Below are 18,712 nucleotides of genomic sequence, written 5' to 3'. Positions count from 1 at the left end.
TGCAGAGATAAGCTTAGACAGAAATTTCCGGAATGAGCGAATTGCCATAAATGAGCGACAGTCAGACGGCACTCAAGACCCTATCGCCCGCCGTGCGAGATTCAGTCCTTACTGGTGCTAAAATGTATTTAGAAACTTAATGCACTAGGAACGCACAACCGCATCCGGCTAATTTGGGTCACTGGACTCAGGGGTAAAAGTGGGAACGAAATTGCGAGCGCACTGACGAGAGAGAATGCGGCGTCGCTTTCAATATAACCCGATCCCTGCCTTCCTATGGGGCAACACACCATCACGGAGAAACTTAGGAGTGAAGAGCTAAGGCTAAGGGAAGTTTGCTGGCACCAAACTATGGGGATACGCCAGGTGAAATCCTTATTGGGAGGGTACAACCAAAAGAGGTTTAGTACGCTCATAACCTTACCAAGGATAAACTGAGAAAGTTCGCGGGCATTCTCGCAGGCCACTGCGCACTGCGTAGTCATGATGGGATTTGGTCTACGGACTCCTGTCGGTTCTGCGACTAATCTCAGGAGACTCTAATGCACCTTCTGCTGAAATGCAGTGCTTTAGCGGGGAGAAGGTTGAGACAACTCAGTCAATTACAGCCAGAAGAAAGGCATATATGCGCAGTCCAACCCAGCTCCATCTTGAGTTTAACAAGGGAACAGGAAGAAGCGAAGGGTATGGATGAAGTACTGGTGATGAGTATAGGGCACAAAAGACCATTAGGTCAAAGTGCAAGCCTCATAAAGTATCTGCCTATCTATCTTATCTTCAGTACCACAACTCTGGCAACGTTTCTTATGTTGACCCACTCAAATTGAATTTTGTACTTGTGCAAGAATATAAAATTAATTCCTCTCGAAAAGTGATTTGACATATCGACAGTGCTATTCTGTAAGAAATTCCGGGTATCTGCTTGATGCTTCTTTGTTGTTACTGCCTTACAAACACAACGATTTTCATATCAACTTTCGACTAACGTTTCTTTATCACATCAAAAGGGGGTTTTATTATCAGAATTTAACGCGTTTTTATTCGCCACCTGATAAGCATGAAAAACAAATTTTCGCTATATAAAGTGTATGAATTCATTTATTGTGATAATTAGTTCGCAAGATGTCCGTAAGACAAGTTATCAGCGCAGTAGTCGCACTTCAAGTTATCGCCACCGTACTGGCACAATCCCTAGCGACGTTAAGTACCGAAATCAGCGCCCAGAATGTAACCACGAAGACAGAGGACTACATCAACGAGAATCGTCGTCAATACAATGCTACACTTCAAAGCTATTTGGACCAAATAAATGGCGTGAAGAATAGCCTGGAGGATCAGTTGAAAGTGATTGACAAACAAAAGGTGCTTTTGCTCAACACAATACAGCAAACCTATGAGAGGATCGATCCCTTGGAGGTGCTCAGTCTGCCTTCGAAGTATTGCGTGCAACAATACCGTGAAGAGCTTCCATATGCCGATTTTATTAAAGCGAATATTGAAAGTTGCATCACCAGCGCACGCAGCTACTCGAATAGCATCGTCAGCACGCCCAATACTTATTACAGTCAGCTGAATAGTTACTACAATAGCAACTTGAAAACTGGTCTTAACAATTGCGCAAAATCACACAGTAATCCCTCGTTAAATTATACACTTTGCGTCACAACGGTGGTAAGTATAACTAAAGCCTGGTTGACATCATGCCATTCTTTATGGTCAAGCCTGGTTTTCGTCATACCATAATTTGTTTATTGCTGTTAAAATGCCATTATATTGGTAAGTCGTGTAAAATTTGGTTTTCCAAAAAACAAAAACAAAAAATGGCATAACGGAAACCAGGCATATCAATTGAGTGTACTACAAGGTTACGAAATACTATTTTACGTGTTTTTTTTTAATTTTTTTTTAATTTAAATTTTAGATTGCTCAAGCCAACACTTATACCAATACCAATCGTGTTAATTTCGCATCTTCTATGCAATCATCGGACTGTAGTTTGAATAGTCGCATCGATATCGCAGTCAGCTGTAGCTACACCTATGTAAATTCAGCCTTAACGTCGCTTGGTGCAGCGACGCGCCTAATCGATGAGTGCATTAACGGTTATCTAGAAAACAAACCAAAATGTGAGAATACTAACACGACGGTCTACGCTGGCTGTCCGAATGTGGTCTATATGGAGGTGAAGGATGGAGACTTTCAAAATAAGACCATAGCAAATCCAATACATGGCTTGTCTAGGAGCCAAGACTGCCTGGAACTAAGATTTGTTTAAACAAAAATTGCGAATTCGTTGGAAAGCAGTGAAGGAATCATTTTATTGCCCTTCTATAGTTCACGCTATAGTGAACTGGAATACTTTGCGCTTCATCAGTATTTAAAAAAACGAAATATCAATAGTGTTTCTATAAATTTACGAGTTTTTGCCAATAAAAAGTAAGCGATTAGAGAAATCATTTTTCGAAATTACAATAAAAAAAAAATTATAAAAAAGCTTGCGTTAATTATTATTGCCGCATTGCTAAACCCAACCTACTCGGAAGCTTATTATCCGGTTCCAAAAGTACCCAAATTTTACGAGAGTTGATTGCCAAGAACGGCAGCTTCAGTCTGCGACGCAACCCATGCTTCATGTAGAGTGTTAGTTTTGTGGGCGATGGAGGTCTCTGCTACACATTTGCTTACTGAGACTATAGCAACACCTATTAGAAAGCGTGATTCGTCGGTTTACCTCCAGGCTGACATAATTTCTTATTGTGACGACTGTGCCAAGATATATAAATTCCTCGACCATTTCAAAGGTATAGTTGTCCGGTGCAATGCTGGATCCAAAACGCCGTGTTTCGCTTCTAGTAGACCGTATATATTGCGTCTTGCCACATCCACTCAAGTTGACTCTCTTTCGATAGAGGAAACTGCTTCGACAAAGCCTCTCTTTCAGTTCCCTATGATGTCAATGTCATCAGCATATGCAAGGAGCTGGACACTTTTGGTGGAAATAGTGCGATTTCGAAGAACACCGGCACTCTGATATTACTACTACATAATAAATTCATTGCCACCAAGAGTTTAGGTATTTGGCCTGCAGCAACTGCTTAAATTATTGACAGTTATATCTGCTCAAAGAGAGCAGATATCTGTAGTGAAAGGGGTACTACTATCTCAACTCCCTTACTGTTTCTATGAAACATGCAAGTCAACCAAATTCACATGGAACCTAGTACAATCCCACTACCCATAATTGTTGCTTTCGTGCCTACAAATAGCTTTTAAGACTAGAAGTTAGGTTAGGTCAGGTTGAAGCGGTTGGAGAACTTGTCCTTATCTCTCCTAAAACCAGTGTATACTTCTGAAACATTTTAGAAAATTCCCGACTTTTACGGTACTGAGATCGATCTTCCAATTCATTAAAGAATTGTCCACCTAAAACGGTAAATTTACTTCTGGATAGAGTAGGACACTGACACAAAAGGTGCGGGATCGTCTCTTTCTCTTCCTCATCTAGACAAACTCTGCAGAAGGCATGTGTTTGCACACCCATCTTCTCCTGCCGATTAGGCAATGACCCGTTATAACTGAAATCAGTTATATAGAAGTTAGTTATTCAGCAATATATCTCGAGCTGCATCAAAGTTGACATTATGCGAAGCTCTTTTATTGTTCTTATTGTTGCAATAACATAAAACATTTCCTGTAAGTTACGACGAGTCGAGCAGAAGTGATGTTGCTTTGACGAATTCAACACACATCGGTCCCGCCATGTTGAAAAGATTTTTAGAGATGTGCTCTTTAACAGATGGGCTGACGTCACTTGCGATGTGTTTAGAAAAAAACTGAGATTGTGTTAGTGATAACAACACAAAAATCAACCAATGATACTTCGTTGCCGTCTGAACAACGACTGATTGAACGAGTGCGTGAATAGGTGTGAAATGATCGTGCAGAATTTGGCTGATTCTCCCAAGTAATGTGGCAGCCGAACTTCCCCTCACAATCTTCTTTTTCGCCATAAATAATGAGTAAACCTGATAAATCTATCGTCCTGGGTTCCCATAACGCTTACTCGAGTGCCATGGGAAAGGATATGCAGATCTCTTAATTTCTGCTGAGAACGGGGAACGGCCTGGAATTTAACAAAACTGAATCGCCTATCAAAGTGGGTAATTTTGCACTGTTTCGTAGTAATAATTCGACACTAAAAGTTTCATATAATGCCATCCTTGGCTCCATCAGTGGTAGCATTGTAGGGCGGGTCGATTTAAAAATCGCTCATTGCTCTATGAAAATCGTATTCTAGGGATCAAAATAAGAAACTTTGCCGAAGGAACCATACCTCTAAAACGAATCCTGATGTCCCCCAATTTCAAAATATCACCATTTTTGGCCTTTACATGAAAAAATCAGCTAAATGGCTATGTTTTTTCTTTATTTTTATTTATTTATAATATTATCTATTTTTTCTCTTAAGAAATTTATTTAGTCAGAACATATGTAAATGAGTGAATGTGAGTTATAGAAAAGAAATTAAAAAGTTCGACAGATATTGGGGGACATCAGAAATCGTTTTAGAGGTATGGTTCCTTCGGCAAAATTTCTTATTCTGATCCCTAGAATATGATTTTCACAGAGCAATGGGCGATTTTTTTGCCTTCCCACAAATCGCCCCGGCCTAATGTACAGTAACCTTGAACAGGCAGCTGCGGTTGTCGAGCATTTAGAAGCATATATTTACATACATATATGGGTGCAAACATATTTACGGAGCCGCGGGCACTCGACTTGACAAAAATTGAATATTGGCAAATAATTCTACGCGAAATATTCCAATATTGACTATTTTCGAATTGTCGAGAAAATTAGCATATGGGCGGCTCGTTTTATGAATGAAAGTACTTGCTCTTAGAACTATGAGCTCGAATTTATAAATCAGTTTTTTGATGATGAGTTTTTGTTGCACAGTACAATAGTTGAAACTGTTCGGCGCCGCCGCGACTGTTCAGCGCTATGGCAACTAGGATGATGGCCGCTACGCCTGCGCCTATTAATGCATTTTGTTCTTGTAGTCGCTAGGCATAGAATTTTAGCTTTGGACGACATACGCATTTACAGGAATAAAGTGAGTGGCCTGTGTGTGCGGTTGTATGTAGATGCATATGTGTATATTAATAAGCATTGTTTTGCTGGAAGTTCAGAACACAAATATGTATGTACGTACATAGGCTAGGCCATAGTATAGCATACATACATATGTATATTATAAAAAATTCAAACCAAGCGTCCTACGAATGTTTGCGTGTATGTTAGTACGTCTGTGTATTATACGCGTTACGACGCTCATAATAGCAACCGCGTGTGCTGTATTGCGTCCGTATTTTTATATTCGTAAATATTTTCATTTTTAAATATTTACCGCAATTGCAGGCGGTGTTGCAATATACCACAATCAAAATGACGGTGCTCGTATTGTAACTCCACAGATAGATCTGAATGCACAGCAACTAGAATCACTGTCTGTTCAGCTCTCTAAAGTGGGAGAGATATGTGCATGCGAAACCAGATTGAGCAATGGAAAAACAGTTTTAATTGTGGCAATTTATATTTCACCGAATCAATCAATAAATAGCATCACGGAATTCATTCACGAAAATTTAATAAAGTATACACCAGAAGTATCGCGGATACTTAGAAAAGATTACGATTAAGTTCCAATGATTTTAAGTGGCGATTTTAACGTAAATTTTGCATTGAGCACAGCGGTTCCTTTAATTGATTTTCTCAATACAACATTCAATTTAAAAATGTGTAACAATCGAACTGAATCGACAACACGATCAAAAACAACAATTGACGCGGTATTTCAAAGATATGTTGACAACATCGAAACCAAAGCATTTGTATCATATTTTAGCTATCATAAGCCACTCGTATCATTTGTTGAAATTGAAAACATTGAGGATGAATAACAATAAAATGAAGAAAATGAAATATGAACTTTATAGCAATATTATAATGAACCTATAATTATCCCGCTCCTAATGCTGCTTTCGTCTCATTCTCTCTCAGTTTGTTTTACGGAAGGTTTCACTTCTATCGCGTCTAACCGTTAGACTTTTTTTTTTTTTAATTTACTCATTGCATAAATTGGGCATTATAAATTTCATCGAAAAGGTTTATAAAAATGCAGACTCTGTGATCTGGACAGACGAGGAAATTTGTTTAGGATACTATCAGGAGTGAGTGTTTGATGTCGCCGTTAGCTTTTCGATTTTTTTGAATGATTTACATGACTAGTACTTTAAAATATAGGTAGTTAATTGTTAACGAAACAACAATGAAGCTTTGCGCATTTTACTTGCAACAAATTTGGTTTTCAATGTCAATTTAATAGTGTTTTTTCGACAGGCGACCATTTGGGTGATTGTTGTATATTATTTAATGAATAGTTTTTAAGATATTTCTGTATATTTCCATAATAAAGAAAATATCCATCTATCTATTTATTAAAAATATTATCTATACTAATATTATAAAGAGGAAAACTTTGTTTGTTTGTTTGTAACGAATAGGCTCAAAAACTACTAGACCGATTTTAAAAATTCGTTCACCATTAGAAAACTACATTATCCAAGCGTAACATGGATTACATTTTATTTTGGAAAAAATAGGGTTCCGTAAGATATTTGGATTTTTCGGACACAAACTGAAAAAAGTCTTAAAAAAAAAAAAGTCACCTTTTTGTGTGTGTTCGCTAACCGGCCGTGTCTGCACCGAATTAAACCAAACTTACACACATTGTTAAGAAGGTATTGAAGATGGTCTCCGTATAGTTTGGATACCTATTGGTCGATAGGGCTCGAGATATAGGTCAAAACGTGGACCCGGGTAACCTTCGGACGTGTATGTACAATATGGGTATCAAATGGAAGCTGTTGGTGAATGCTTTAGTTCAGAGTATTTTTCATGCCACTCCGTGACTAGGGTCTCGAGATAGAGACCAAAACGTGGAGCCTAGAATGTGTTTGTACAATATGGATATCAAATTGAAGCTGTTGGTGAATGCCTTAGTACAGAGTATTTTTCATGCCGCTACGTGATTGGGGTCTCGAGATATAGGTCAAAACGTGGACCCGGGTAACCTTCGGATGTATATGTACAATATGGGTATCAAATGGAAGCTGTTGGTGAATGCTTTAGTTCAGAGTATTTCCTTCCGCTCCGTGACTAGGGTCTCGAGATAGAGACCAAAACGTGGACCCTAGAATGTGTTTGTACAATATGGGTATCAAATGAAAGCTGTTGATAAGTGCTTTAATACGGGGTAATTTTCATACCTATTGCTGACTAGGGTCTCGAAATATATGCCAAAACGTGGACCCGCCGTGTCTTTGAACCGAATTGAACCAAACTTATGCACATTGTTAAGTAAGTATTGAAAATGGGTTTCGTAAAGTTTGGTTGTAATTCAGTGGCAACGGGTACAGCGTTCTTACGGGTACAGCGTTCTTTTGAGCCAGCCATAATGTCGCTTACTTTTTTAACGCTTGGGGCGGAACTGAACTGTCAAATTGACAGTGTGAGTTACAATGTGTCAATATTTCTTTCTGATTTGGATGCCATAAGGAAAAAACGTAGGTGCAACATGTAAAAATTGTTTGTGAACTTTTATGGAGTGGATTTTGGAACAGTGAATAATTTCTTACGAAATTTGAGAATTTAATGTGAAATCCGAATGAAATTATGTGTTCGTGAAAAAAAAATTTTTTTCGTTTTTGTTTTTTTGAAAATTATAAATGGATAATGGTTAAAAAAGCTCCAATGCTTAATAAAACATATAAATTGAAACGAAAAATTCATGGATGATCAGGAAAAAAGACGATTGTTTATTCATATGCGTTGATTTGAAATTTAAAAACAATCTTCTTTTTTCCTGATTTTCAATTTATATTTTATATTTACTCAAAAACAAATAGAAAAACAAAAAATATTGTTTATGCCAAAGCGCTTGAATAAAGAATAAAGAAATAAATAATATGAAAATCATATATTTTCTGTTCTAAACCATATCTATTCTATTTTAGTGTGCCCAGCGAAGGGGGCCGGGTTTGCTAGTATTAAATATTATCAGAAGCACTCACAAAAGTCTTCCTAATTCAGCCAAATATAATTTAAAAATCTTTCTAATACAACTCACGCGCTTGTTTCGCACGCTGATATGGATGGAGGTCGTGCATCGAATGAAAGCATTTCACTTTATCATTCATGTATTTTTAAACATCTATGTATGTATGGCATGCCCTATATACTTATATATTATATTATATTGTATTATATTTGGATCTTAGTATATTTAATATACACACACATGCACGCACTATACGAGGTGTGGCTATGAAAAAACGGGCTACGCTGCTACCGAAGCTCATAATAAATAAAGATGCATGAAATCTAAATCAAATTTTTAAAATCATCAGTCTCGTTATTTAATAGCCATACTTTGTAATAATAGCACACACCCTTGAGATAATTCAGAAGGTGTCACAAAGCTGTTTGCTATGAAAACAAATTTTGGAATAAACAACTGGGTGTTCTATGTTTGCTGATTGTTTAACACATCACCTGTTTAAATTTATTATTATTATACCCAGATCACTACAACACACACATACGTACAATTTTGCATATAACAGCCGCAGGTGATCGTTAAGTGATGCAGTACTCGTTGACTACTCATTTGCTACTCGTTGGCTACTCGTTGACTGCTCGTTGACTACTCATTGACTACTCGCGTACTGCTTGCTTTTTGTTACTCTTATACGAGTATGTAGAAGGAACAACTCCATGCTCATCAAAATGAAGCTCTGTTTGTGCGCCCAAATATTGTTATTTTTCCGCAACTCAAACCTAATGCGCCCAACTTTAAGGTATTGCTTCTGAAAACTGAAATTTCGCACGGACGTCGTTGGTTCATTGACTAATAAAAACTGTGGATGGAATTTATAAAGGGTGGTTAAGTTTCAAGGGCAGGTGTTGATTTTGAAAAAAATACCATTGTTGTAAAAAATTATTGTCATTTTTCTTTATTATGATAATATTGGTATGACTCAATTACGTTTGGAATAAAATATCGGCCAAATGGCTGCTGCGGCCTCGGTGGCACACCTCCATCCGATGGTCGAAATTTTCGATGACGCTGAGGCATAATTGAGGTTCTATGCCGTTAGTGTACCGAATTATCTCGTCCTTTAGCTCTTGAATTGTTGCTGGCTTATCGACGTACACCTTTTCTTTCAAATAACCCGAAAGAAAGAAGTCTAACGGTGTCAAATCACATGATCTTGGCGGCCAATTGACATAGGCGCGACGTGAGATTATTCGGCCATCAAATTTTTCGCGCAAAAGAGCCATTATTTTGTTAGCTGTGTGACAAGTGGCACCGTCTTGTGGAAACCACATATCGTCCATATCCATATCTTCCAATTCGGGCCACAAAAAGTTCGTTATCATCTCACGATAGCGAACACTATTCACAGTAACTGCCTGACCGGCGTCATTTTGGAAAAAATACGGCCCAATGATACCGCCGGCCCATAAACCGCACCAAACAGTCACTCTTTGTGGGTGCATAGGTTTTTCGGCAATCACTCTTGGATTATCATTCGCCAAAATGCGCCAATTCTTCTTATTGACGAATCCACTGAGGTGAAAATGTGTCTCATCACTGAATATGGTTTTCTTCGAAAATTGGTCATTCACTGTTGCCATTTCCTGCCACCATTCTGACCATTGACGACGCTTGAAATGGTCAAGAGGCTTTAGTTTTTGAGTCAATTGCACCTTGTAAGCGTGTAAATGCAAGTCTTTATGCTTAATGTTCATCAACGACGAGCGTGAGAGGTGCAATTGTTGTTCACGACGACGAGTTGAGGTGGACGACTCTTCAACCACACTATCACGAACAGCAGCAATATTTTCTGCAGTACGATCTGTACGAGCATGCACTGGTGTTTTCACATCTCCTACAGACCCGGTTTGCTCAAAATTTTGCACAATTTTTCCGATTGTACGCACATTTGGACGATTAAATTGACCGAAAAAATCACGAAGCGCGCGATATGGATTTTGATTTGAACGCCCGTTTTCATAATGGGCCTGAATAACTTTAACGCGTTGCTCGATTGTGTATCTTTCCATGGTTCAAATTGAGTTAGTCTGAAATTGAAAAATGCAGAAAAAAAACTTGACGTTTAGGTGTGGTTTACATTCAACATCGGCCCTTGAAATTTAACCACCCTATACATAACTGTATATTTAAATGGATCCATATAATACGGATATGTTCAAGGAGAAGACCAAAATAAACAAGGCTGAGCTAAAATAGGGCAGCTTGCGACTCATTTCTGGACCGTGTCAAGGCCATAGACAAGACCAGGAGGTGGTCATATCGAGCAAAAGTAAATTGATTCTTAATTTTGTATTATTTTCACACATTTTTTACTTTGAATTGAATAATAGTAATTTTCCAAACTAAATTTATAGTTATTTAATTGGTTACACTTCGAGTGCCGGAACCTGTATTCTCAGCAGAACGACCAGATTTGGTCCTTTTTCTATCCCCAACGCACCCAGTTTCTTGAAATTTTTTCACCAACCTTTAAATTGGCGACTCATTCGGACGATTATTTCCACCAAAAAATCACTAAGTTTGCGATATGCTCCTCTTAATGATCGACCATTTACCGTCTAGGAATTATTCACCAGTGACATCTAGGCGTCACTTTTGAAAGAGGGTTTACTTATTGGTAAACCTTCGACAGCATTTCTGGCAGTGTGGAAAAGCTGCTCATACAAACGCGCCTCCGTTCGTAGATGGCATAGCACTTAAGGGCTCTCCAATGTTGGAATTATGCTATTATTAATAAATCAATTAAGCAAATAAACAAACACTCAGAGGTATTTCATTACTGGCAGCGTAAGTTCCACATGAAAACTCCGGTTTTTACGAACTGCCATCTGTTCACAAAATTGAATTCGCGTGCGTGCAAAATCTGTATAAATTTAAAAGGCTGATACTAAAAAAAATTAATATTGTATTAAAATTAAGAATATACGCAATAAATACCGAACAAATTTAAGTTAACTGAAATTAATGTAAATAAATTAAAATTTTAAACATTTCTTTTTCCATTTATAATTTATTACAATAAATCAAGCCCGCAGATCCCGTAAGGAGCTCCTACTCAGAGTTGAGAGCAGCTATCACTCACCTGTTTAGATTTTGTAAATAATTATAATAAACAAAATTAAATATTTTGGACGTTGTGGTCCATTCGTTTAAAAATTTATTTATTAAGAAGTAAACTGAAAAAAATTATAATTTTCAGATTTGTGCAATGTTGGAAATTGATTGATTATTATGGAGTTTGTGAACTGAAATATCTTCGCTTCTTTTTAACTTTTTGGTACAATTTTTTTTAACTTTTTTTGTTAAAATGCACTTAACAAAAAATTGTTGAAAACAAATTAATTTAAAAATAAAAATTAATTAAAATTTTTTTTAAGTTTTGCTTTATTCTAAAAAATGAAAACATTCTTTTTTACCTATATTAAAAAAAAACGAAAATAGAAGAATTATATTCGTTAAAAAAAAAATGAATTAAAAAAAATTATTTGAGAAAAAATTATTATTAACAAATTTTTTTTAAAAATCATTAAAAATAAAATTGAAAAAAAAAATTATAATTTTTTCTCAAATAATTTTTTTTTAAGTTTTTTTTATTCTAAAGACTGAAAACATTCTTTCTTAATTATATTGAAAAAACCTAAAAGTAAATATATTATACCCGCTCAAAAAAGGATTTAATTAAAAAAAAATTATTTGGGAAAAAATTATTATTAAAAATAAAATGAATAAAAAAAATTACTAAAAAGAAAACTTCAAAAGAAAATAATTTTTTCTCAAATAATTAAAAAAAAAAATTTTGTTTTATTCTAAAAAAGAAGTTATCTGTAAAGTCGGTTTACTGACGATAGTTTAACGTGACAACGTCATAAGAAAATACTGATGTAATGGTTGCAATTTTCAAAACAAAAGTTTAATTTTCTTTGTTTGATAGATATTTTGTATGGATTAGAGAAGGAGGTAAATGGAATCGCAATGGAATTTATCAAGTTACATTTACACAAACGTGAAAAATGACGAAACATTTATCAAATTCATGAAAGATATGTTCAATTTCGATTGTGCATCAGACGTTAATAAGACAACAACACTAAGAGGCACCATTACCGTTTTGACTTTTTCAAGACACATTACACTCGAAACACTCCCTTTCATTTCCTACTTTTCCTATCATCGTCCTATTCTCAACAGAGATATGGTTCATTACCATGCACACAGCAAGAAGGCATATGCAATTACAAATATGTGAATTAATATCGCGATCGTATTTTTTGAGCATTTCCTTCTACCAATCGACACGAGCCTTTTTTTGAGCGATTGACAAATTGTGTGAGATCCAACGCGAACAAATTTTTTTCACAGTCAAATGTTTATGCAATATTGAATGTATGCTCGTCCCACCAATGCCTAAGATTGTCTCAATCTCACGATAGGTCACATGACGATCTTGCAGTATCAGTTCGCGCACAGCATCAATGGTTTTCGGAACAACAACTGATTTTGGACGACCTTCACGAAATTCGTCTTGGAGTGAACTACGACCACGATTGAATTCACCATACCATCGATAAACACTGGTCCTTGATGGAGCTTCATCGTCAAAAAATGAATTAAGTTCATCCATGCAATGTTGCTGAGTTAATCCACGTCGAAAGTTGTAAAAAATAATCGCACGAAAATGTTCACGATTTAATTCCATTTTTGGGCCGAGATGAATCTTTTAAGTTACCGTAAACAACACAAATAGCGCTGATATTTCAAAACGTTCTGAGTACGTAAAAGCCAAAAAATGTCAAACTTTGCGATACAGCTGTCAGTTGCCAGATTGCAACACCAGGGTTGCCAAATTCTGCCAAATAAAAGGCACCCCTCGTATAAGACGTTATCACGTCAAAATGAAAAAAGTATTTTTTTAATTATATTAAAAAGAACCGAAAAATTCTATACTAGAACATTCAACAATGAAAAAATCTCAAAAATGTATTAATATTTACTTTTTATTTTATTCAAGCATGCAACAAAAAACAGATATTTTTAGAAGAATTGACGATAATGTTCAAAATGCTTGGATCACTGGGCATGGAATCGCTCACCAATCTAAGTTTTGACGACGGCAAATCTGCCGTCTACTCTGGCGGCGTTAATCCGTATTACCGGTAGAGTTCATCTGATAAAAATTGTAATGTATTAAACGGTTGTTTCGCGGATTAGTGAATAGCTGATTTCTTTATTGGATAGTTTTATCAATTCTACCTGATACTTAAGAACAATTATTTATTTATGTAACCTCGAACGTGTTAGTGCAAGCTAGCATTGCATCCAGTTTTTCTTGTTTTTGGTCTTGTTTTTAAAAGTTTGACTATTTTGTATTAAAAGTAGCTATTAACTGTAATTTTTCGGCAATGTTACCATCGAAAAATCCGATACTCCGCTTATATTATGAGAATTAAGGGGTTATATACCTTGTGAGCCCGAAAAAATGGACGATTGTCATAATTTCCTTTAAGGGGGTATTCTAGTCTAGAAATTTGAAAAAATCGAAAATTTTTTTTTTCAAAATTTGATAGTTTAACTATTCAAAAATATCTCCCTAAAAGGATTTTTCAAAATTCGAATTATTTTCGAAGCTACAACTATTTTAGTGACGCGACAGCTTGACTGGTTTGAGCGGACGCTGAACTTCAAAAGTGTTTTTCTCGAAACTACTTCGTTCGATACGGTCGGCACGATATCTCAAGTTCTAATCAACCGATTTGCTTGAAATTTGTCATGAATATTCCTTAAATATATCTCTATCGTATGAAACTCGAAAAACTGGAAATTTCAATTTTTTAATATGTGTAAACAATTCGAGAAAGCTTAAAAATAAGAGAAAAATCGACCTCAATTTTTTGAGTAGCCGCCATTTTATGGAAAATTTTTTTTTCCCGTTTTTTCTGGTTCATACGATGACATTTGACAATGACATTCATATTAATTAAGAATTTGTATTTTTTTTTTTTTTCAGATGACCACAAGGGTAGAAATCGTGACGACGGGGACACTGCCTTTTTTTCCCCCCTTCCACTTCAAGGACGCATAACTCCATGAAAATTCATTTTTTTTTTTTCAAATTTATTTTGTGTGCTCCTAATATATTAATAAATAAATGATAAAAAAATGTATCGTAAAAATATCAATAGCTTTTTTTTTATTCATCGTCAAAAAATGCTCGAAATTCGCGCCTCTAGACTAGAATACCCCGTTAAATATGTTTTAGAACTTTTATTCAAATGAGACATACATATATCATACTGAAGGGTAACTCTCGAAGAATACAGTTTGGTGTTTTTATTTTAAAAAATGTTATTATTTATTGTTGATATCGCCCCTCCCCCGAAACGCCGTTTTTTACAAGAGGCTTGCGGTGATCTCCGTAGCGGCTCATGAGCAGCTCAACTGAAATCAAAAAGAACTAAATTATTACTGTAGAAAAATGTTTTTAAGTGAATCTGAATGGTTTATTTACCCAAAAAAAATTTTTTTCTCGATATGAAAACCGCTTTGAACCAAAAAAACGATTTTTGAGGGGTTGAAAAATTAAAAAAAAAATTAATTCCAGCGAACTATGCAAATATTTATAAAAAGTAAACCGTTCAGATTCACGAGGTTGTAACTTTGAATAAATAAAAAAAAAATGTATGCAAATTGGTGAAATAGTTTAAATAATAATTTAGTAATAAATAATGATCACCGCGACGGTAATTTTCAAAAAACACGACCTCGAGATAATCGCGTCTGAAGTTTTGCGTGCACTTCATTTATGGATTAGGTCGCGCGCTTCCACGGTCTGTAACTTTCGTTCTAGTACTCCGATCTTTATGATTTTTTGAATGTATACTTTTAAGATGATGTGCTGTTAGAATATGCCATAAAAGTTTTCGATTTTTTAGTCCAACACAAGGTATATAACCCCTTAAGCCCAGTTGTCAATCAGCATTAGTTGCACTTAATTCCTGAGATAATTTCGAATTAAGTTGTTAATCCTGATTATCGCAATCATCTGTCTATGCTATTACGAGATATTGTCTGGTTTTTGCATCGTCTGAGTAAAGTAGCTCTTTGTTGGTGATTTTTTATTAGGATATTTTTTATGACAGAAATACACTCCCAGGTTTGTCATTGCCTGCTGCTATTAGAAAAAAGATTGTTTTAACTGTTCTAGCCACTACCCTCGGCATCCAGTTCTGTGTACGCTTTTTATTTATCCATATGTTACATATAATTATCGAATTCTCAATGCTATTTTGTAGCAAATTCTTATGCATTGTTTCTGCTTAAGTACACAAAACTATTATGGAGTAAAGTATAGCGAAATAAACAGATATCCAAATGAATTTGCCACTGTTAGTTTTATAAAAAATGCCCCGCAAATATTTACCGTATGTTGTTCATGTAAGCATTTGACTATATTTCCTCTATCATTGTAGCAGTGTTTTCTATTATTCGAAATTCATCCATTATTATTCGAAAATCAATAAGCAAGCAGCTCAAGATTTCGCTATATAAAGCATAGAGTTTCAAATGCAGTTATAGTTGACTGTCAAGATGCTCGCAAAGAAAGTTATCATCGTCCTGCAAGCGATCGCCATTGCAGTGGCCCAATCACCGGCAACATTAAATGACGATACTGAGATTTGGGTAGACGTAGAAGACTATATCTTTGAGAATCGTCGTCAATACAATGCTACACTTCAAAGCTATTTGGACCAAATAAATGGCGTGCAGAATAGCCTGGAGGATCAGTTGAACGTGATTGAAAAGGAAAAGGTGCTTTTGCTCAACACAATACAAGAAACGTACGAAAAGATCCGTCCCTTGGAGGTGCTCAGTTTGCCAACGAGATATTGCGTGCAACAATACCGTGAAGAGCTTCCATATGCCGATATTATTCAAGCGAATATTGAAAGTTGCATCACCAGCGCACGGAGCTACTCGAACAGCATCGTCAGCACGCCCAAAAATTATTACATTCAGCTGAATAACTACTACAATAGCAACCTGAAAACTAGTCTAAACAATTGCGCAAAATCACACAGTAATCCCTCGTTAAATTATACACTTTGCGTCACATCAGTGGTGAGTAGAAATAACGCCTGATTTTCATCATGCAATTTTGTATGCCAAAGCCTGGAATTGTTGAACTTTTGTTTCAAAATGATGAAATGCCGAATTCAAAGCCAGTTGTAAAAAAAGAATATATATAATGATGTTCAAAAATATAAGAAACGAGTGTACTATCAGCTATACTACTTTACTATTTTATTCACTTGTATGAATTTTAGATCTCCAAGGCCAACATTGACACCATTAACAATCGCAATAATTTCGCAGCAGCTATAGAATCATCGGAATGTAGTTTAAATAGTCGCGTCGATATTGCGGTGAGCTGCTTGTACTTGCAGTTCCGCTCGGCTTTAACGTCGATCGGCGCTGCCACTCGCCTAATCCATGAATGCATTAACGATTACTTGGAACCAGACAATGATAATAACGGTACGACATCCCATGGTTGTCCGAATGTTGCCTATTTGGAGGCGAAAGATGCCAGCTCACTAAATGTGAGTTTAGCAAATCAGTTACAAGCTAGAAGTCTGACTTGCTTGGAAATAAGATTTGTGTAAACAAGTGTATGAACTTGAAAAACGGTACCACTAAGAAACTTGCGCTGAAATGTCTGGGTCATCAAAGAAAACAAAAAAAAAATTAAAAAAAATTAACAAAAAAATTCAAGAGAAAAAGTTATAATTGAATCTTAATACTTTTAGACACACAAAAAACAACTATGAATAAATGCAATAAATTCAAAAATTTAAAAAAATTTATAATTTTCTCGAAGCTGTGAAACATTATAGGTACGTACATAGGTATGATACTTTCTGGTAGGTAGGGTGAAATGGTTCAAGTAGCACTCGAGCACTCTCCGTCCGAGCACTAAAGCGTCGTTTTGATATCATTATGTGACTTCCAATGGCCGAATAGGTTGGTGCATGACTATCATTCGGAATTCGGAGAGAACGTAGGTTCGAATCGCGGTGAAATACCAAAGCGAAGAAAAAGTTTTTTCTAGTAGCGGTCGCCCCTCGGCAGGCGATGGCAAACCTCCGGGTGTATTTCTGCCAGGAAAAAGCTGCTCATAAGAAATATCTGCCGTTCGGAGTCGGCTTGAAGCTGTAAGTCCTTTCATTTGTCGAACAACATCAAGACACTGTCGAAGAAAGGAGCACCCAGTAGCATTAATCGTCTAGCTGTCAAACCCAGATATTTAGAGAGAAAGTGTTCAATACTCTTCTTCTCTAAAAGGTCACCACAGCTTCTGCAATGGGAATTAAATGGTAAAACTTTCCCTGCTTTGCTGCGTGTATGCCGTTCGTCCAATGGCTGGTAAATACAGCAACAAGTTTGGAAATTCAGTGTTATTGAGTCCCTAGGATTTTCTGCGTTCTACGTCTATTGTGCTGCGGTCGAAGAGTTTTCGAAATACCACATGAAGAAATTGACTTTCATCTGATCTGTGATCAGTTGACCACGTTTAATCTGCGCCATGGCATCTGCGCATCAGCTTTGATCGCAGTTTGTCTATTGTAAAAAAATGCGAATATCTCCTTCGCTCACGTGTTCCCTAAACTTTCAGCATGCCTGCAGGATCGCGAAGCCTGAAAAGCACTAGCAGTATTCGGCAGTTTGAAAGTAGATAAATTGGCTGATTTAGAGAAAACCTCTTCTCCGACTACCGATGCCATCTTCGAGCCATTAGTGAAGACAAAGGTACCAGTCTCGGTACAGATTTTCCTCTCGTTCCAATCCTGCATACTTAGAAAGATTTGCCTGGTACGACCCTTAAACTCCTGTTATAGATATCCTGATAGAAAGATCTGTACGAAGTTTAGAAAAATACGGTGTTAACTGTCTAAAAATGCTACCATATTCTGGAGAGATTGCCTCCAGAGGCCAATCTCCTTTAGCCTAATGGAGCATTGGAAAAAACGTAGCATACTTATAGTGGCAGCACTGTTCAACCAATACTTGCGCTTGTCTAAATCAAACGATCAAGTTCATAATTTATATTCTAGCCTCTTCCATCGTATACCATACGAAAGAAAGCCTTTGGCTCTAATTGTCGTTTAATACCTAAACTCTATTATTTTTGCAGAAATTTGAGTACCTCGGTTGAAAAAATACGATTTTCATTTAAATAGTTATGCAGATGAAGCAAATGAAACTCTCCAGCATGAAATCGTCGCTATAGTTGCCAAGCAAAAGATAAACGATAGAGGCAGCCCTTTTTTGATTTTATTTATTTATTTATTTATTTATTGTCTTTAAATGGATACATTCTTACAGACTATATTAAGCTAATGTACAATAGTTTAGTAGTTACTAAGAAAAGAACGATTTAAGATGATTGACTAAGATCCCATACGGCCACGTAAAATCAGCATCGGAAGAATTGAAACACATATTTAAATCTGCACATGCCCTAGGAATCGGAGC

General features: G+C 36.2%; 2 protein-coding genes across 2 annotated transcripts; both read left to right on the top strand.

The window, feature by feature from the left end:
• Positions 1 to 1,099: 1,099 nt before the first annotated feature.
• Positions 1,100 to 2,483, top strand: LOC128859810 (uncharacterized). The gene is made up of 2 exons (XM_054096904.1): positions 1,100 to 1,671; positions 1,922 to 2,483. The coding sequence occupies exons 1-2, from the start codon at positions 1,123 to 1,125 to the stop codon at positions 2,273 to 2,275; spliced, it is 903 nt and encodes a 300-aa protein (XP_053952879.1). The 5' UTR covers positions 1,100 to 1,122; the 3' UTR covers positions 2,276 to 2,483.
• Positions 2,484 to 15,755: 13,272 nt separating this feature from the next.
• Positions 15,756 to 17,027, top strand: LOC128859802 (uncharacterized). The gene is made up of 2 exons (XM_054096892.1): positions 15,756 to 16,297; positions 16,504 to 17,027. Exons 1-2 carry the CDS (start codon positions 15,767 to 15,769, stop codon positions 16,840 to 16,842), a joined length of 870 nt encoding a protein of 289 aa, XP_053952867.1. The 5' UTR covers positions 15,756 to 15,766; the 3' UTR covers positions 16,843 to 17,027.
• Positions 17,028 to 18,712: the final 1,685 nt, after the last annotated feature.

This window comes from Anastrepha ludens, chromosome 2 (assembly GCF_028408465.1).
Source record: "Anastrepha ludens isolate Willacy chromosome 2, idAnaLude1.1, whole genome shotgun sequence".
NCBI classification, from domain to species: Eukaryota; Metazoa; Arthropoda; class Insecta; order Diptera; family Tephritidae; genus Anastrepha; species Anastrepha ludens.
This window is presented reverse-complemented; position numbering and strand designations above follow the sequence as displayed.

Bases quoted from the DNA above. Each gene is read 5' to 3' on its own strand.
- LOC128859810 (XM_054096904.1), top strand. From the start codon at position 1,123: ATGTCCGTAAGACAAGTTATCAGCGCAGTAGTCGCACTTCAAGTTATC. The intron at 1,672-1,921 runs GTAAGTATAACT...TTTAAATTTTAG, and splicing joins CACTTTGCGTCACAACGGTG to ATTGCTCAAGCCAACACTTA.
- LOC128859802 (XM_054096892.1), top strand. From the start codon at position 15,767: ATGCTCGCAAAGAAAGTTATCATCGTCCTGCAAGCGATCGCCATTGCA. The intron at 16,298-16,503 runs GTGAGTAGAAAT...TATGAATTTTAG, and splicing joins CACTTTGCGTCACATCAGTG to ATCTCCAAGGCCAACATTGA.